Source organism: Garra rufa, chromosome 6 (assembly GCF_049309525.1).
Source record: "Garra rufa chromosome 6, GarRuf1.0, whole genome shotgun sequence".
Lineage (NCBI taxonomy): Eukaryota > Metazoa > Chordata > Actinopteri > Cypriniformes > Cyprinidae > Garra > Garra rufa.
Genome location: NC_133366.1, coordinates 10,869,229 through 10,889,952, shown reverse-complemented (window position 1 = coordinate 10,889,952; position 20,724 = coordinate 10,869,229). Strand labels below are relative to the sequence as shown.

The 20,724-nt window shown below is 38.9% G+C and overlaps 2 protein-coding genes across 9 annotated transcripts in view; one reads left to right on the top strand and one right to left on the bottom strand.

The window, feature by feature from the left end:
* The window catches only part of herc3 (HECT and RLD domain containing E3 ubiquitin protein ligase 3), a 42,233-nt gene extending 36,756 nt beyond the window's left edge, over positions 1-5,477 (top strand). The window contains exon 25 of the mRNA XM_073842464.1: positions 433-5,477. Coding sequence (XP_073698565.1) covers positions 433-641 — 209 coding nt within the window. The 3' untranslated portion in view covers positions 642-5,477. The remainder of the gene's footprint in view (positions 1-432) is intronic.
* A 75-nt stretch (positions 5,478-5,552) lies between these two features.
* fam13a (family with sequence similarity 13 member A) overlaps positions 5,553-20,724 on the bottom strand; it is a 72,561-nt gene continuing 57,389 nt past the window's right edge. For 2 of the 8 annotated variants that reach the window (XM_073842043.1, XM_073842045.1), the window contains 12 exons: positions 18,937-19,039; positions 15,439-15,504; positions 12,668-12,884; positions 12,441-12,582; positions 11,892-11,973; positions 11,456-11,661; positions 11,279-11,362; positions 11,097-11,192; positions 8,815-8,898; positions 8,185-8,381; positions 6,809-6,910; positions 5,553-6,714 (listed from right to left, as the gene is read on the bottom strand). In XM_073842043.1, the coding sequence (XP_073698144.1) occupies positions 6,591-6,714; positions 6,809-6,910; positions 8,185-8,381; positions 8,815-8,898; positions 11,097-11,192; positions 11,279-11,362; positions 11,456-11,661; positions 11,892-11,973; positions 12,441-12,582; positions 12,668-12,884; positions 15,439-15,504; positions 18,937-19,039 (1,503 nt within the window). In that variant the 3' untranslated portion in view covers positions 5,553-6,590. The remainder of the gene's footprint in view (positions 6,715-6,808; positions 6,911-8,184; positions 8,382-8,814; positions 8,899-11,096; positions 11,193-11,278; positions 11,363-11,455; positions 11,662-11,891; positions 11,974-12,440; positions 12,583-12,667; positions 12,885-15,438; positions 15,505-18,936; positions 19,040-20,724) is intronic. The other 6 variants (XM_073842044.1, XM_073842048.1, XM_073842046.1 and 3 more) reach the window with 6 other exon arrangements.

The following is a 20,724-nucleotide window of genomic DNA, read 5'->3' as shown; positions in this document are numbered from 1 at the left end:
TAATATTTTTTAGCTGTAATAATCTTGGTTTTTATCACCTTATGAACAAAAAAATTTGTAGAATTATTTGTATTTGTTGGTAATTTTTATAAGGCAATTAGAAATAAAATCGCTATGTTAATGTAAAATTAATAATACATTACTCGGGGCACGTTTACCATTGCTCATGGTGAAATTCCAGTCATTTTCAAAGGAATCCATGCAATCTGGAATTTCACATAAGGGAGAAACATTCCCCCATGCAGATTTTGCACCAACACCAAGTTTTTCACAGAATTTCACAGAATGCCGCTTGCTTTCATGTGCTGCAGGGTTGCCAGGTCTGTGAAACAAATCCAGCCCAACTGCTGTTTAAAACTAGCCCAGTCACGTTTTTCTCCACAGGTTTCCCCTGACATTGCAGACCAAATAAGTGTTTTTGTCTTCCCACAGTGTTTTTGACAGGCAGTGACCGCATTCCCATCCACGGCATGGCCAGTCTACGCATCGTCATCCAATCCACTGCTGCGGAAGAGCACTACCTTCCTGTAGCCCACACCTGCTATAACATGCTGGACATGCCCTGCTACCAGACCAAAGAGACCCTGCGGCACCGGCTCACGCAAGCCGTGGAGCAGTACGAGGGCTTCAGTCTGGTCTGAGCGGGATCTACAGAGGTGGCTTTTCTGTATGCTGACACTGCACTTTAAACCTGTGGAGAAATGGAAACGAACGCTGCTCTTGCATTAATTTTACCACAGACGAGCACATTCTGAATCTCATACGAGTAAATCTATTATTTTCTTATTTTTACAGACTGACTCTGAATTGCTTATTTGGTTGAATCTTGAGATGTGCACCGTTTTTTGTTTGTTTGCTTTTTGGTTATAAAAATTTCTATTTTTTAAATGACAAAAATAAATTATAAGATTAGGATTGAGTTGTTGCTAAATAAATTAATTTGACTTATTTGATATATTTTGTAAATGTAATTGTTTTTGAATCAGATTTTAAAACCGATAAGTTGCTCTGTCTAGACCACGGTATTTTGCTAGGGGTGTCCAAACCTGTTCCTGTCTGGCAGTGTTTAGCTCCAAACCTAATTTAACACACTTGAACCATCTAATTAAGCAGCTTTCAGGCAAGTGTTTTGGAACTGGTTGGAACAAAACTCAACTTTTCTCCAGGACCAAGATTGGATACCCCTTTATTTTGCTATGTTGAAATTCTTGAAGGAAGTAAACAAATTTGGAACAAATTTACTAGTTAAAATATATGAAACGCCTATTAATCATTCATTTTTGACCTTAGATGGGTGATTAATCCCATGGAGAAAGAGCCATCACAACCCTACAAATTGGGGGCTCGTCCGGGATCAAGATGGTAGAAATAACACAGCCCCAATAGCACAGTACACCAGACAGACAGGTTTAGGCCCAATAGATTTAAGGTTTTTCAAACCTAGGTTGCTCTTGTCTAGACCGTGTTATTTAGCTATGGGTGTCCAAACCCGTTCCTGGAGGGGCACTATCTTGCAGAGTTTAGCTGCAACCCTAATTTAACACACCTGAATAAGCTAATTAAGGTCTTCAGATCAACTAGAAACTTATAAGCAAGTATGTTGGAACTGGTTGGAAACTCAATGTCTCTTCAGGGGCAGGATTGGAAACCCTGTTATTTGCTGTTTTGAATTTCTGGAAGGAAGTAAACAAATTTGGAACAAATTGCCTAGTAAAAATATATGAAACGCCTATCAATCACTCTTTATTGACCATATATTGGTGATTAATCCAATTAAGAAAGAGCTATCGCAACCCTACAAATCGGGGCTCATCCGGAATCAAGATGGTAGAGAAAACAGCGCCATCAGCACAGTACATCGGACAGACAGTTTCAGGCCCAATACATTTAGGGTGTCCAAACCTAGGTTGCTCCTGTCTAGACCATGTTATTTAGCTAAGGGTGTCCAAACTTGTTCCTGGAGGGGCATTATCTTGCAGAGTTTAGCTGCAACCCTAATTTAACACACCTGAACCAGCTAATTAAGAAGCTTATAGGCAAGTGTTTTGGAACTGGTTTGAACAAAACTCGACTCTTCTCCAGAAGAAAGATTGGATACGGGGTGTCCAAACCTGTTTCTTGAGGCCCACTGTCCGGCAGAGTTTAGCTCTAACCCTAATTAAAAACACGAACCAGCTAATCAGGTTCAAATATATGAAACGCCCATCAATCACTCACTATTGACCATATATGGATGATCAGTCCCATTCAGAAGGAGCCATCGCAACCTTACAAATCAGAGTATCAAGATGGTAGATGTAACACAGCCCCATCAGCACGGTACATCGGACAGACAGTTCAAGTTTGAATACATTTAGGGTGTCCAATCTTAGGTTGCTTTTGTCTAGACCAGGGGTTTTCAAACCTGTCCTGGAGCCTCCCCTGCCCTGCACATTTTGCTTGTCTCTCTCATCTAATACACCTGATTCAAATCATCAGCTCATTAGTAGAGACTGCAAGACCTGAATTGGGTGTGCCTAATAAGGGAGACATACAAAATGTGCAGGGCAGGGGAGGCTCCAGGACAGGTTTGAAAACCCCTGGTCTAGACCACATTATTTTGCTAGGCGTGTCCAAACTTGTTCCTGGAAGGTCACTGTCTGGCAGAGTTTAGCACCAACCCTAACCTAAACCAGCTAATCAAAGTCTTCAGATCAACCAGAAATTACAGGCAAGTGTGTTGGAACGCAACTCTTCTGCAAGAGCAAGGTTGAACACCCCTGTTATTTTGCTATTTTGCTATTTTGAATTTCTGGAAGGAAGTAAACAAATTTGGAACAAATTTACTAGTTAAAGTATATGAAATGCCCATCAGTGACTCATTATTTACCATATATGAGTAATTAATCCCATTAAAAAAAAAAAAAAAAAGAGTTATTGCAACCCCTACTAATCGGGGGCTCGTCCGGGATGAAGACAGTTAAGGTAACTCAGTTTCATTAACAAAGTACACCAGACAGAAGTTTCAGGCCCAATACATTCTGAATGTCCAAACCTTGTCCTGGAGGGCCAGTGTCTTGCAGAGTTTAACACCAACTTGTCCCACACACCTGCCTGGAAGATTCACATAGTCCTGAAAACCTTGATTAGATTTGGTTCAGGTGTTCATTCAACTAGAGTTGGTGTTACACTGTGCAGGACAGAGGCCTTCCAAAAATAGAACTGGAAACTCATTATTGACCATATATGAGTGATTAAAGGAACACTCCACTTTTTTTGGAAATAGGTTCATTCTCCAACTTCCCCCGAGTTAATAAGTTGATTTTTACCATTTTGAAATCCATTCAGCCGTTCTCCTGTTCTGGTGATATCACTTTTAGCATAGCTTAGCATAGATCATTGAATCCTATTAGACCAATAGCATCGTGTTCAAAAATGACCAACGAGTTTCCATATTTGTTGTATTTAAAACTTGACTCTTCTGTAGTTATATCGTGTACTAAGACCGGTGGAAATGCAAAGCTGCGAGTTTCTAGGCTGATAAGATTAGGAACTACACTTCCATTCCGGCGTAATAGTCAAGGAAGTTTGCTGCCGTAATATGGCTGAAGCAGGCGGAGTATTATCAGAAATGAGTTCCCAGCTGGTTTAGCATTTGCACATGTGCTGCGTGGTATTACTGCTCCTGCTTCAGCCTTATTACGGCAGCAAACTTCCTTGACTATTATGCCGGAATGGGAGTGTAGTTCCTAATCTTATCAGCCTAGAAAATTGAAGCTTTGCATTTCCACCGGTCTTAGTACAACTACAGAAGAGTCAAGTTTTAAATAGGACAAATATGGAAACTCGTTGGTCATTTTTGAATGTGATGCTATTGGTCTAATAGGATTCAATGATCTATGCTAAGCTATGCTAAAAGTGATATCGCCAGAACAGGAGAATGGCTGAATGGATTTCAAAACAGTAAAACTCAACTTATTAACTCGGGGGGAGTTGGAGAATGAGCCTATTTCCAAAAAAAGTGGAGTGTTCCTTTAATCCCTTTAGAAAGAGCCATCGCAACCCTACAGATCGGGGGCTCGTCCGGGATCAAAATGGTAAAGGTAGCACAGCCCCATCAGCAAAGTACACTGGACAGAAGTTTCAGGCCCAATACATTTGGGATGTCCAAACCTAGTCCTGGAGGGCCAATGTCCTGCAGAGTTTAGCTCCAACTTGTCCCAAAAACACCTGCCTGGAAGATTCACATAGTCCTGATAACCTTGATTAGATTTGGTTCAGGTGTTCATTCAGCATGGGTTGGTGTTAAACTCTGCAGGACAGAGGCAATCCAGGAATAGAATTGGATACTCATTATTGACCATATTTGAGTGATTAATTCCATTCAGACAGAACCATCGCAACTCTACAAATCAGGAGCTTGTCCGGGATCAAGAAGTTAGAGATAGCACAGCCCCATCAGCAAAGTACACCGAAAAGAATTTTCAGGCCCAATACATTTGGGATGTCCAAACCTAGTCCTGGAGGTCCAATGTCCTGCAGAGTTTAGCTCCTACTTGTCCCAAAAACACCTGCCTGGAAGATTTACATAGTCCTGAAAACCTAGATTAGATTTGGTTCAGGTGATCATTCAGCTAAGGACAGTGGCCCTCCAGTAATAGATTTGGACACCCCCGCAATACTTCGAAGGGATTTAACTTGATGAATAATCTGTTTTTGTTTCCGAGCTTTACCAATTCAGTCCATGCTCAGATTGGACGTTATGCATTTTCCATTCCACTGGTTTTCCTTTTATGTACAGTAGCAAGCCATTAGCATAAAAATGTCTCTTATTAATGATAGGCATGCATGAGCATGCCATGCCCAGGGTGAACGCCGAAGCTGCTTTTCTGAAATATTTTAATTAACCTTGCGGATATTTCAAGTGACAACGGTTGAGATTTCGTTGAGGAACAAATCCAGCAATAACTACTGGTTGATGTATGTGTACTAGTAACGGGATTTTAATTATGTTTTAATCCAACAAATGTGAATATTCTAACAGCTGCGTTCTTCTTCCGGTCAATCCATTGCCGCTTTTTTAATCCCTCCTGTTGTTTCACAGGAAGGTCATATGCTGTAAAAGGGGATTTGTTTTCTACTCGCATTTTCTTTCCGAATGGAGCATTAATGTTGGGTTGTTATTAAAAATGGATCTGAGTGGTTTTCAAATATGGTGGACAATACAGGACCGTCAGGGACCGCAGCAAGGTGTTTGCTGTGGCCTGAGGTGTTTGCATCTAGCTGCATGAGATGTATTTGTTTGTACTTGATGGAAGGTCATATAAAGAAGTGTTTCTATCCAACTTATTCCTTTCTGTCAATGTATGCAAACAAGGGCTTCTTAGTGGCTACCGATGCATTGTTATTTTAGTAAAGTATATTTACTTTTATAGCTTTCAAATGGAATATATTGTTTTATCTATTTTTTTCCAGAACAATAAAATTATTTCACCTCAGATTAAGTATTATTAAACATTCTTTGACTTTGAAATGAATACCCAACACCAGTTTATTCAGAAAAAATAGTTTGGTTTTATATCATATATACAAAATACAAATACAATCATGTACTAAAATGTACACACAGTATTCATCTTTATCCATCAGCCTTGTCACGTTCAGTAAAAACAAAGGTCACTACAATTTTCCAATCTGGAGAATAACAAGGGGGTGATGTTCTCACTCTGTATTTGCGTTCACGAGGCGTAAACGCTCAGTGAGGCCCCAGTTTTGCTTTCTATTGCTCGCCAACAATAGAGACGGTTTTGAGGGGGATTCAATCCACCCACATCACTGTTAAACAGTGATTTGATGACCAGTTAGACACTGGAGTACAAAAATAACAATGAAAGGATTATAGTACCTTTGTGCGCTTTCACACCATTAGAGAATGGCAACAGATTTCTGTTTTCTTACAGTTGTTCATTTGCACATTTGCACAGAAAATTAATAAAGTAAATTCTAGCTTAGTCAGTGGTCTTGGTGGGGGGAAAAAATTAAGCATTAACATTCAAAATAAAGAATTATGGCACCAGCAAATATTGAAAAAAAAAAAAAAAATACAGAGAGCCTTCCTTCCACAAATCGGTTGCCTTCTTCAATTCATCAAATATGAAAAGTTCCTATAATGATAAACTCTCCTCATCTCTAAGTATATACGCAGACGATTTAAGACGCATTATCTCAATGTTCTTCAAAGCTTATGTCTGATTGCGGAAACACAGTTGTTTCTATATTACAGCAATATTAATATAGAAAAAAAAATCTAAAAATCGATACGAACTGTCGTATGATACAACACAAAAATCCTTCTGGGCTTCCAAAAGAATTAAGATCAGAGATTCACAAGTAATCTGACTGTTTTCTGAAATCCAACGTAAGTCCAAAGCAGAACACAAGTCCATTTCGCTGTACTGTACATCTGCAAATGGTGAACCAGGCATGTCTTGGCGTCCTTCAAAACCAAATGTCCCTGTGTCGAGTCAATAAGAAATAGGAACATGTCTTTGTACACACTATATTGCTTTGGATAGCAGTGGCTGGTCCTTGTTTGGCTAGTAGAGTAAATCCTAGATGAACTTAGAGGAGTCTCTTTTACTAATCAGCACTTCCAACAGCCTTAGCTTGGCTTTAATGTGCTTGTATTCATTGTATTCTCCGGCCAACGGTGAGCGATCTTCCTTTTGGACGTTTCTATGGGAACAGCAAAAGTAGAGCATTCAATAAGATGGTTTTTCTCGGTAGAGTTTATAAAAAAAATGTGTCGTATTGAGGACGTTTTCGTTACCTGCCGTTCTGTTTGAAGAACTGATCCTCAAAGTCACGGAGGTTTTTGCGGATCCTTTTCTTTTCTTCACGGGCTTCCTGGAGTTGCTCCACAAGTTCCTGCCTGTGTGTTTGTTTAGGAAGGAGTGGAAAGTTTTAGGATTCTTTCTACCCACCGCAGCAACAATGCAATCATTTGAGGTTTCAATGGTTGGTACATATTACTGAGCATTTTGCTTTCTCAATCTTACAAATTTAGCTCTACAAAAGAAAGGATGTGAGTACAAGAGAAGTGAAAGGTCTGTAGGTGCGCTTACACACAAGAGTTGTAGAAAACATCACAAATACATCGATTTAAAAGGGTTAGAAAAAGTCAAGGTTGAGAAAATTTTAACTACCAAGCATTGACCCATAATGACTTGTCCAGTTGTGCTTTTGGAAATTGAAATAGTTGCGCATCTGTATTCTTTTATTACACGTTTAGTTTGAAATCAGATTTATTTTTTTGTTCCAAATTCATTTTTTTTAACAGATTCTGTTTTTTTTTTTCCATTTAAATTTTTTTTAGACTCTGTTTTAATTAATTAAAATTGCAAAACTTACACAATTTTACAGCAATTTATTAAAGGTTTTACAAAAATGACATTTTAAGGCCCTACAAAATTATTATTAATATTATTTCCCCCCCCCCCAGAAATACTATCTTAAGTATTTACATTTTCTAGTAAATGAATTATGTTAAATATTTCTTTAAACTAATGTTTTAATAATAATTTTATTAGTAGTAGTAGTACTGGCATTACATTCAGTAATATATTTCTGTCATAATTTCTTCAAGTTAAACCAAACTTTTATTTTGAGGGGCTGCTGTGAAGAAGTTTCTATTTGTATAGGATATGACATTAGTCTTGGTTTTTCTAACAAGAAATGGTAAAATGCTCATGAAGTGACTGTTAGAGCAGTTTTAGAGATTATGTTTGTGTTTATGTAATTGTATATTGAGACGACAGAGGATGAAAACACCACGCTTCAGTATTTATTCATATTTAAATAGTATTTTGTGTCTTTATGTTCAGACACTAGTCCATATTGCGTTTTGACTGAAGTGTACTGACCTACTTTTGATTTATTCATCCAAAATTTGGCAAATTCTGTGACATTCCACGTACAGTAAATTCTGTTTTTATGACTGGATTTTGTGATTTCATCTGCGTTTTCTGCATCATGGAATCCTAACCTCCAGTTTAGAAGGGATGCGTTTCCAAAAAAATATTCTTAAATGTAAATACATTGGTTTACAATGCTTTTTCCACATCCTCACGATCTCAAAACACTCAAGCGTTATCTTGTGTGCAAGCGCCCTAAGACATAGGTTTCTATTCTAAACCTTATACTTACATGGAAGCAGCATGCAAATTGGACAGTCTCATGTCTGTGGTGTTCTTGGAGGGCGACAGTTCATCAACAGGCGAGATGAAACCGTCCGTGTCTTCATCCAGTTGGTCGAGAAGTCCCAGCATGCTCAGTTCCGGCTTAACCGTGACCGTGAACTGTGTCCTGGTGTCGCTGTCGTCGTCCGAGCCCTCCTCCTCCTCCTGGAAAAGAGCAGATGGCGCCGGTTAGATCAGTTGCCGCTTAACTCTGAGAGTTTAAACTGAGCACTATAAAGCGTAATATTGATTCTGAAGGCAAATCTCATTGACATTTAGCAATCATTGTGAATCAAGCCTCTGTCGTAAAAAGTGTTAGTACAAATGAAAAGCATCAGTGCTCCAGCATTGCAGTGAATCATATTCTTTCCAACTGGAGCATTTAGTGCACTGGCTTACGTGAGTTACTGATTTGAGTTTTTCTTTAATATGAAACCCAACAGGGGTGTGATCAAAAGGCAATGGAATCAGCAGGAGCCGAATCTCACAGCACTCCCATGCAGTTACTGATTCATGATTAGGTTAATGAGGAAACTAGTGGAGGGAAGGAGGTGGGCCAGCCGAATCACTGGTTGGTTGAGCAGTAACAGCTCTTCACCTTGGTGTCACTGAAGAATAGGGCTGGTACACCCTCGATAATGGGCTGCAGCAGGGGGCCTCTGCGCTTGCTGGAAGGCGAGCCCTGTGGTGGGTTAATAGTGACGTTACAACCCAGTAAACTACCTTCACATCAGCCCACTAAGGGCAGGACTCAGTTCACTAATGAACTATAAGGTTTCCATTACATAAACCTTGAAATCTGAAGGTGGCACTTCAAGAAATTGGTCTTTACTCTTGCTCCTGGAGACCAGCTGCTCTGCAAAGTTCAGCTTTAACCTTAGCTAATTAAGGTTTTCAGGATGACTTGACCAGGCAGGTTGAAACTAGACTACTAGGATAGCGGGTCTCCAGGACCATGGATGAAGACCTGTGTTTTAGGGCTGTGGTTTTCAATCCTGCTCCTGGAGAACCTCTAACAATGCAAGTTTTTGATGTCTCTAATATCTTAAACACACATTTGAGGTCTCAGAGTCTTTACTAATGAGCTGATGAGTTGAATCTGTGGTGTTTGATTATGGAGACATCTAAAATGTACATTGTTGGAGGTTCTCCAGAAATGGGAACCACTGTTTTAGGGCAAATGGGTCTGGTAAATTTGGAACCCATGGTTTAAAACACAAAAATTTAACTGGAGAAGCATATCATTAAATAAAAAAATGGAGAAGCTACAGCTAAAAGACACAATTCACAAGTGTGCCCAGAAGTTCCACCACATATAATGAGACTGTAGAGTATTATTTGTGACCCTGGACCACAAAACCAATCATAAGGGTCAATTTTTTTAAATTAAGATTTATACATCCATGGATGTACGGTATGTTAGGATAGGACCATATTTGGCTGAGATACAACTATTTAGAAAATCTGGAATCTGAAGGCCTTTATTAGATGTCCAAATGAAGTTCTTAGCAAAAAAATTAAGTTTCAATATATTTACGGAGGGAAATTTACAAAATATCTTCATGAAACTTGATCTTTACTTAGTATCTTAATGATTTTTGGCATAAAAGAAAAATCGATGATTTTGACCCCTACAATGTATTGTTGGATATTGCTACAAATATACCTGTGCTACTTAAGACTGGTTTTATGGTCTAGAGTCACATATTTGCATGTATTTCACATACACATCATAGTGCATAAAGCAGAGGGAAAACATTGTATCAGCACTGTGGGAATATGACCAGGTTGGCAGTTTAATGCTAAGTGTAAGAGACTTAGGAATTATAAGGAATACTGTTGCAAATATCCAGCTACAGGATATGACCTCAGTGAGCTACTCTTGAGCTCTTGCTAAAGACGGGCTTAGCGACGCTAACAAGCCCCGGCACTGCCACCGCATCAATGCTGCAGCTAAATGCTCATATTGTGCTACTGCTAATGCTATTTCCTCTACTAATACTGCAGAGACTTATCCATGCGGTTTTAGTTTAAGAATAAAGTAGAAATGGCAGCTAGCTAGCCTTTAATACAATAACACTAGCTTACGCATGTCTGCTAGCGTGGCTTGGATAAGTATTAGCTTTTTTTTTTCCAAAACTTAGTGAGCGGACTCGCTGCCAATTTGGACCAATTTGGAACGCTCTACATAGGCAGCAAACTTGTATGTGGTAAGCTCTTCGCTAAATGTCTTGCGCGAGAATGAGTCATGCAAATTGAAATTTTTTGAGGTGTTTGTGGCAAACGTGTAATTCGCATCACCCGACGCGGATTCACCTCTATTCGCGTCTTCTATTTAGCCTTCAACATTGGGAGCAGGGTTGCCAGGTATGCAAAACAAAACCAGCCTAATTGCTAATCAAAACTATCCCATATGCATTTACTGTCCAAATAGTGTTCTGGAGAGATTGCTTTAATCTGAAGACTTGAAAAACAACGCGCGATAATCGTATAAAAGTAGCCCAATTTCGCAGTAAAACCGCAGATTTGGCAACCCTGATTGGGAGCACATGTATATCACTTTTCGGTTTTTAAACAGTTGAAGCTGTAAACAAAGGATGTTCAATAATGCTCCTTGAGGGTCATTGTCCTTCAGAGTTTTGCTCCAAACTATCTCAAAACACCTGCCTGGAAGTTTTCTAGTAATCCTGAAGACTTGGCTGGTTCAGGTATGGTTGATTAGAGCTTAACTTTGAAGGATAGTCCTCCAGAAGCACGACTGGACATTCCTGATGTACATCAACTCCTACTTAAATGATTTCTCCAGTAAATGGAGAAACTGAAATGGGACAATGGAAAGGAACAGCAAGAAAAATGTAAATGGTGGGAATCAGAACTTACAATGACCGGAATGGCAGATGCTCTGCAGAGGATCTGTTTGATGAGTCGGTATCGGTCGTATAGAGGCTTCATGACCTGCCTCTCGTTCTTGGTGATCTAGAAAGGGTAACAGAAAGAAAGCCATTGAAGTCAATCTCGACAATCTCGAACATATTGCACTTTTTGAAGAACTGCATACTTACTGGTCTCCCATGGATGTTCTCGTAATATAAAAGCGCTTTCTGAAGGGCCACCTTTTCTGCTCCTATTTGCTCACGGGTCATGTCCTAAAGATCAAAGAACAAAGGATGAGAATTTAAAGATTTCTGCATTTATCAAATAAAAGGTTAAATGGGGAACAAGAAAACTCAAAATCGCACCTTAATGTCTTCAGGCCGGCCAGCCTCCTTGCGTTTCTCCTGCAGTTTGGTCGTGACTGCCTCTAGCGTGCTCTCCACAGGGGGTTTGGGGGCTTTGGTCTCAGTGGGTTTCTTCTCCAACTGAGATCCAAAGCTCTTGGGAAGCGTGTTGCTGCGCTGTCGGGGGATGGGCGTCAAATCCTCTTCTGACTTTAGCAACTTGTGATCTGTGCAGGGAAGCCAGAACATGGAGCCACTTGTTTATAAGAACTTTGCAGAGCAGATTAGATCAGGGCTTGTTTTCCTGGTAGGCCCAACCCACAAAGGTTAGTGAGAAATTATACACCAGAGACATTTCGTTCGAACAAAATATTATGAAGGATGGATTAGCTTGGCTTAAATGATACAAATCACTTTCATAACACTGTTGCTCTAGCGAGAGGAATTTCATCCATACCTTTTAAGTCTTTGCGCATCTTGGCCAGTTCATTCATCCACCGGAGAACTTCTGGATTGGCGGCTTTGTCGCTATGTGAAGGCTGTGGAGAAAACACTAAACTCAGTATCTGTAGCAAATCCACTAAACCAGTTTTAAGTAGCATGGCCATATTTGTAGCAATAGCCAAAAATAAATTGTATATGTAGCGATTTTTCCTTTATGCCAAAAATCATTAGGATATTAAATAAAGATCATGTTCCATGAAGACATTTTGTAAATTTCCTACTGTAAATATATCAAAATTTAATCTTTGATTAGTGATATGCATTGCTCAGAACTTCATTTGAACAACTTTAAAGACAATTTTCTCAATATTTTGATTTTTTTGCACCCTCAGGTTCCAGATTTTCAAATAGTTGTGTCTCAGCCAAATATCGTCCAAATAAATGTACCCTTGTGACTGGTTTTGCGGTCCAGGGTTTAAATTGCATTGGTCCTTTCATCTGGAAATAGTGTATATATGGTATACTGAGAATGTTTTTCAAAGTAGACTGCTTCACTACACACCCTGTATTTATGGTCCTCCTCAAACTTCTCCTCAAACCTCCTGATCTTCTTCTTGAGTACGTGGATCCGTTTTGAAAGCTGGGCTGAAGTGAGCTCTTCCCGGTCATCATCGCAGGAGCCTAATGATGAGCTTCTTCGCCTACTGTATGGAGAACATCATTAATTTCACCCTCTAAAAAACACATGGTATTTAATCTTCCATAGCACACACGGGTTTGTCGTTTTACCTCACGAAGGAGTGAGCATTGGGTGGAGATGGAGGAACCTCAGTGTCGTCCAGATACTGTTGACCGTCTCCATAAGCATAGAACCGCGGCGAAACCATTGGGTCGCTGTCCTCCTCCAGGAGCTGGCGAATCAGCTTGCCACCGGCGTGGGGCGACAGTCGAGCCTCTTCGCGGTCCATACTCTCCCTTTGCCACGACGAGTAAGCTGGGACGGGTTCTGTCAACACAGAAACACCGTATGTGTTAATATAGATGGAAGATTAGATTTTAACAAGTCACCCAGTAAGTACTGTAACAAGCCAAACATAGAAAAAGTGGCAATCTTTGTGGACAGGCAGACACTGCCAAATGTTTGGGAATATATTAAAATTTAACTTATATTCTATTGACCTTGATTCTATTTCTGGCATCCTAAGGTCAATAGCTGAAAGTTGTTTTAGTATAGTTGTTTTTGTCTTTAAAAAAACGAAAGTAGACTATCACCTTTGTTAAATACACAGTATATGTGTACTTTTCATTGTAGACTGTTTAGTGCACTACAGGTTATTACTCAAACATTGCCAGCACATGCTGTAATACCTGAACGTTTTGTTTATTTACTACGTAGATAGGCTTGACCGTGAAGTAAGGTCAGAACAATTTAATGATGCATCCAGAAGAATGTTGCGATAAAAGCAGACTGCAAAGTAACCTGTAGAACTGGCATGCATGAAGGATAAAACTCGATCTTATCTGTTGTTATCGCCGTATTTAAGTGCGAGTAAAACCTTTAAAGTATTTGCACAAGGCAACGTTCATTATAACAAACAATAAAACAACGTGTTCGTACTTGCGTTTGGTACTTTCACTTAATTTTTATTGATGTGCTTAGCTCTAAAAGAACATTACATCAAACGTCAACAGTTCATAGGACTTGATGATGAAATACACTTAATCTGCACATTTTTGAAGAGATAAAGCTCACCTGGGGGTGTTTTTCACCCATTTGCTATTCTAAGTTGTTCTGCTTCCTATGAATGTTGTTAATGTGTTGTAGGTGGATGCTAAGTGTTTTTATATGTTGCCTAACGGGAATAAATATGAGATGAGAGGAAAAATATATTTCCATGATTTCTCTCGCAAATATATCATTGGGTAATTATACTGTAACTTACATAAATTGCGGGCATTAGAGCCTATTAACATGCGGGGAAATGAAATCGCATTTAAATACGCGTAAACTTTTACTTTTACTTTTATTCGTGATCACACATACACTGTTATACAAAGCGGCAGTACTTACCACACATTTAACAAGATTAGATATTTGTCAGGGTGCTCAAGCTCTTTAAATCATTCACCGTCGTCCTGTCATCTCTCCTAACTCTGTTTGTGTGGTAAGTGAAATTGTATGCTAGCTAGCAAGCGGTTAACCAAGTCCATTTAATAGCTCCATGGAATCAAAGACTATATAGAATACCCAAGACGTGTCACTCGTATAGTTTTCAATGCGGAAAAATGTAAAGCTTGTTATGGCCGCGAAGCCCCGCCTTCTAAATGAAAGAGCCAATCATTGATTCGTAAAGTCAGCGCGTCACGCTTGGTGAACAGTTTTGAAAAATCTGATGTTTGCCCATTCAAAGAGATAGGAGCTGCACAAGACGGCTGCCGAGTGAAATTACTTGCCTTAAAGGGACTTAGCTTGGATTGCTTTCTGAATACGATATCATCGTTCATCGCTATGATCCATTGTAGACATCGCCCAACCCTACATGCTTATAGGGTGTTTTCAGGACGCGGCCATATTAGCGGCACTAAACGTAGCCTAAACAATGCCACGTGAACGGAACATATTTGGCTTATTATGCTTATATATTGTTACATTTACAGTATTTTAGACTGCCAAAAGTTATAACAAATCAAGAACAAGAGTGCAAAAAACTGCCTGAGGAACAAAAGGCATTTGTGGTTGGTCAAAGTGAAGCAGGACTTCCAGGGCAAGAATCTTGACAAGGTTAGTGTTTCTGTAAGTAATTTCCTGTCAGGTAGGTAAAATATTCAGCTAATATTTTAATTAATATTGCTTGTAATTACCTTAACCACCTATTAACTTTAGTTTGTCAAAATATTGTGTACTCCTCAATACAAATTAGCAGCTTCCACATGTTTTTTTCCATGGTTTAAACAGCATAAATTAGCAGAACAATGTATTCAGTAGAACATTATCTATGTAATCAATGCTGTTGTTTACATCCGAGTATTGCCAATATGGCTAGCCGTTTGGGTAAGTGCCCAAACTGTGATGTAAGCACAAACCCTCTATTAGCAGTAGTAACAGTAATGCATGCCTTTGCAGTCAAAGAACGTCTTTTCAATGCATGCATGCTCACTCAAACACAACACCCCAACATGCTTTCCAAAATGCTGTGCAAACAATCAGGCAAAGCCTGAATTCCCACAGCTTTCATGCGCCTGTTACAGTCATGCTTATGGGTCAGGTGGACCTCTTCTTAATGGCGCATTTGAAGCCATTTTGTTGAGCCGGCATAATACATCCAAGCGTGTGGTACAAGATGGCCTTTCACTAAAAAGTCTCAATAGGGTGTTGCAGACATAAATAAAGGCACATATTACTGTGCCCGTCCTTAAAAGCTGCAGGTTATTAGATGCTAGGTGGGCACATGCCAGTTTGGGGTGTTTTATGGGATTTCCATGCAGTGTTTAAAGGTCACTGGTGAGAGATGGGGCTCTGGGATATCAAGTTGTTAACAAAAGCAGATCTCAGCCCTTACCCTCATTGTGACTCGATTTTAAAAGGCTTTTAAAGTCAAGGAAAGGGGCAGTAAAGAAGTGAGAATCTGAAAGACAAAAGGAAAGAGAGGCAATTGAGATAACAGCCCAAGGTTTTACTCAAGAGACCGAGACAGGCAGAAATGCAGGGAGTGATATATAAGATTGTGGAAATCACAACTGACAAACATATGGGCAAACCGCTGCCTCTTAGCACCGCAGTGGGTCACCGCAATGTGCTTTGGCACGGGCCGCAGTGGGACAAAGGTCTGGCAGCTCAAAGTTACATACTGTCCTGAACTCTCCTCTGACCACTCCCATGAGAAGGAGCAACAGTTTGTTTTTACTGGAACTGTATTTCAGTCGCGTGAGCTACTTTTTAGCAACCATATGCTTTCAAAGATGTTAACAAAACTCTTTTAGCTTGTATAATCGTTTATACTTTTTATCTTATTTTGTTAAACTTAGCATAATACAATTTGTGGAATACAACTGCATACAATAACATGCACAAAGCCTTTGCTTTTAAGCTTTTTTTGTATAAAGATTTCGAAAAAGCGGATATGTGACCCTGGACCACAAAACCAGTCATAAGGGAAATTGAGATTTATACATAATCTAAAAGCTAAATAAGCTTTCTTTTGATAGGACAATATTTGCCAGAATACAACTATTTGAAAATCTGAAATCTGAGGGTGCAAAAAAAGAAAAAAAAAAGAAAAATCAAAATATTGAGAAAATTGCCTTTAAAGTTGTTTAAAAGAAGTTCTTAGCAATGCATATTCTTAATCAAAAATTAAGTTTTGATATATTTATGGTAATTTTGACCCTTATAATGAATTTATTTTTGTCTATAGCTACAAATATACCCATTCTACTTAAGACTTTGTGGGTCACGTATACTGTATTTCATCATGATATCTGTGATCATGCAGCATAACAAACATAATTGCTAGGATTTTTAAAATATGACTAGGTTAAGTGCACAAAACTATTCTAATTACTGATTTGTATAGCTCTCCTCAAAATGTTTCTGAGCTTAACTAACAAAATTTCTATGGTTTGTTGCTTACAACTAGGTAAAAATAAAGTACTGCACTTCGACTGCCCCAAAATAATAAAATGTATTTATTAAAACGCGCTTTTCACAATAAATATTGTCCCAAAGCTATCCTTTTCATTGTGTTATCTGTAATTAAGTTCCACTCAGCATAACACACATAATTGCTGGGATTTGCTCTTTTCAAAATAAACACTGTTCCTTTTTCACCATGTTCGTCTTAAGTCATTCTATTTAGCATAAAATCTAGGATATATAGCATAAAACTTGAAAAATGCACCCTTTTAATGATAAATATGGTTACGACTGACATTCTTCATCTGTGTTTACTTGATTCTTCATCAAGTAAAGATCATGTTCCATGAAGATACTTTGTAAATTTCCCACTGTAAATATATCCAAACTTAATTTTTAATTAGTAATATGCATTGCTAAGAACTTCATTTGGCGATTTTCTCAATATTTAAATCTTCAGATATTTCAAAACTACCTGCATTGAAAATAAAAGACCATCAAAACCGTTTCTATCTAAACACAAGAGAACAGAATGCCTAGAGGAAATATCTCGCATCGCACTCCCTGGAATGTCTCTGTTAAGACCTTGCAAAACCACAGGGCGATGTTTTGACCATCTTAGTGTAACTGTCAAGCGAGATATGTCATTGTGTACGCAGCTGTGTAAAGCTCTCAGTAGAGGGTGCCATAGAACAAGTCCTTGTTACAGTAGCAGTACAGAGATTCTGCCAAGGCTGTGACCACAATTGAGCACTACATTAAAGTAAAGGGTAATTGTGAGTCAACATGGCAACCCTCTCAGCAGGGCAGCTCCATATGCTATGTGCCATTCACCGTCTCGGGTGTATCCGTGTCAGACCTCAAACACAGAGCGTACGCTACAAAATTTCCAAGGTCATGGCGAAAAGGGGTGTGTTTGCGCGTGTTTGTGCAAGTCTACAACTGGCACATGCTGCACGAACTGAGGAGGAAACAGGAAGGGAGACTATTGTAAATAGCCATGACAAATTTTAAAGGCCTAGACGTGACGTGCACATAGCAACAGCTCGCAGACGCCTGGATTTAAATCTCCTCCTGTTTCAATTCTCAGTTGCTATGACTATAAGGACCACCACTTGTAGAGCTAAACGTCTGCTTGTTTCTAGTCCCAATACTGAAGACGACAAATGCTGTGAATGCTAAACTTGACTGAGATGCAGCAGCTGTGGAAATGCATCAAAACCCAATTTATTGAGATGCATTCACTCAGCAAAGTTCATTTAGATTGTGTGCTTGCAAAAAACAAGGTTTTATACACAGTAAAATACATACACTAGAATAACTTTTTTTTAAAGAATATAATAATTAAACAAAAAAACTGCTAAAATAATTAATATTTATTAATTAATTTATACATTAAAATTTAATTAAAAAACCTATACACACATTATTATTATTATTATTATTATTATTATTATTATTATTATTATTATTATATAAAATATAATTTTAAATTATAAAATATGTGACCCTGGACCACAAAACCAGTCATAAGGGACATTTTTTATTTTATATATATATATATATATATCATCTGAAAGCTGAATAAATAAGCCTTCCACTGATGAATGGTTTGTTAGGATAGGATATATATATTTGGCCGAGACAACTATTTGAAAATCTGGAATCTGAGAGTGCAAACAAAATTGAGAAAATCACCTTTAAAGTTGTCCAAATGAAGTCATTAGCAATGCATATTACTGATCAAAATTTAAGTTTTGATATATATTTATGGTAGGAAACTTACAAAATATAATAAAATATATAAATAAATAAATATATATATAAAACAATAAATAAATAGTGCTATAATCTACATTAATAAAATTATTTTCATACATTAAAATTAAATGGCTATTTTATCTCAAAGAATATGATTAATTAACAAAAAAACAACATATGCAATCAATAGCCTGTCTAGTGTTTACAAACACAGCATTATAGCCAAAGGGGAAGTGGGAGGGAAAAAAAAAAAACATGCAACTGCAAAAACCGCAGATGAATCCAGCGCAAACTCAATAAATCCCAGAGGCATCCGAGTTAAAATTCTCAAAGGACATCGCAGGGCTTTGAAGAAGCACCAAGCTGTGGCTCCAACCTCAATATATTTACATCAACCATGCAGACAAAAATGCATCACTAGCACGCTGTTGCAATGCAAAATAAGCCTCTCTAGACTAAACATAACCCCGTATGCACAACATGAGGAGGAAAACAGCTTGCAGACTGCTTCTAATCTTCTGTTAAATTACTTAATAAGATCCACTGCGTGAGGACACAATGTGGGCAAGGCAGACTTGCAGCTGCCGCCCATGTGCCGAGAGAGTGATACAGCAACAAAGTGACAGAGACAAAAAAATTAATTAATTAAAAAAAATACACTGACCTGCCCAGTTACTGTCGTCCGTCAGCGTGGACAGGTCCAGTCGAGGGACATCGTCGCACGGCTCTGCGCCACTAAGAGCCTCCTGGATCTTCATGGCAGGCGTCTAGCAGAGAAAAGAGCGAAGGATAAACACCAACTACACCAGAGTGGGGGCAGTGCGCTTCTTAAGTTGAGCAATACCCTTGCCTGCGCCTGCCCCGTCTACTTACAGGCAGGGGGCGGCGCTATGTGACAAACCCCTGCCTGCTGATTGGCTGCCTGCTCTGCTCAAACTCCGCCCACGTTCCTTTCAGGGTAGGTGTGGTTAATTTTATGTTCTTTTCTCTCTCTCTCTCTCTCTCTCTCTCTCTCTCTACCCCTCCCTTTCTCTCTGCGCAGCTGTGTGTCCCAGAGAGTGAGAGAGAGAGAGGGAACATGCAGAGCACGCAAAGCACGCAAGCATGTTCCAGGCAGAAATGCCTTCTTGATTTCTCACTTTAGCATTTCCGAAACTCTTCACCCCTCTTTTTTAATATTGAACAATTACACAAGAGGGGGTCGTGCAGGTTCAGACAGATCTAATCCAGACAAATGTGCAACTCGGTCATTCGCACAAACACACTTCCGGCTCTGGGGCGTGGGACAATGTCTATTTCTGGATTAGGGGGGGCTTTTTCCCTTACTACGTGCCCTGCACTGCTGACGGCGTGATTGAAAGCCCCGTTTACAGTTATTACGGCACACAGGGCTTACTCATGCTAATGCAACTGGATTTGAAACGCACTTGTGCCATTGCAGACGTGCTATTTGTGGCAGTGTGATTTTCATAAGCTAATCATGGTCCATAATTGCAACACTGCTGATATTGTGTCAATCCCAACATGGGAAAAGGACTTTGTGCTGTTTACACTTGTGCACATGGCTGTTTAAAATGCCCAGCCTGCCAAGGGATGTGATGTTTATTACCACTAGAAGAGATAAGGAACGGCATGGGAAACAAAAAGTCCAGACGTCCTGTATGAGAAGTTCTGTTTAACTGTGAATGTCTGTTTGAGTTCACATACAAATGTGCTTCATTGCACAAATGCACACTTGAAAACTAAACACCAGCTCACTCGCAGACCAACTGCTCACTTAAAATGAAAATACGAATGTAAGCCTAATTTATATACAACGTCTGAATGCTTTTGCTGAAATCTCGGTGAAAACTTTGGGCGGTGGAAGTCAGTTGACTTAGATCAACAGGCTTTTGCAGATTTACAGGATTCACATGATGTTTGGCCTAGAAAAACAGTCTAAAATCTCTCCAATCAAGGGCAATCAACAGTAAACAATTCATCTGATAATCTTCTTGTCATCACCTGTTGACGTTGTGATTAAAGAGGTGACAATTAATGAGATTAAAGTGCTGATTACTGATGTGATTTGAGTTATTATGGATATAAATATTTCAATCTTGGAATCTCATCATATCCAGAGATGCCAAAACAACAGTAATCTGGTTTAGAAACTCAAAGTGAGGGATATTAAAGGTAAGAAGCAAAGGTTTTGTTGAAAGAAAGTTGGAAGGAAATAAAGTATTTAAAAGTTGTCCATGAAAAGTACCAAGAGTACCATTTTCTATAAAAATGTATAGTGGTGGCCAAAATTATTAGAACACTAGTATTTCCACTATTTAATTTAAATGGTTTCAAGTCAGCTATTTCTATTTTTTACTATCAGTTTACATTCCAAAACCATTTTGCCATTAATTGTAATAATCCAGTAAGATTTTTGTTTGCACAAGGAATCTGACAACAGCTAGTGCTC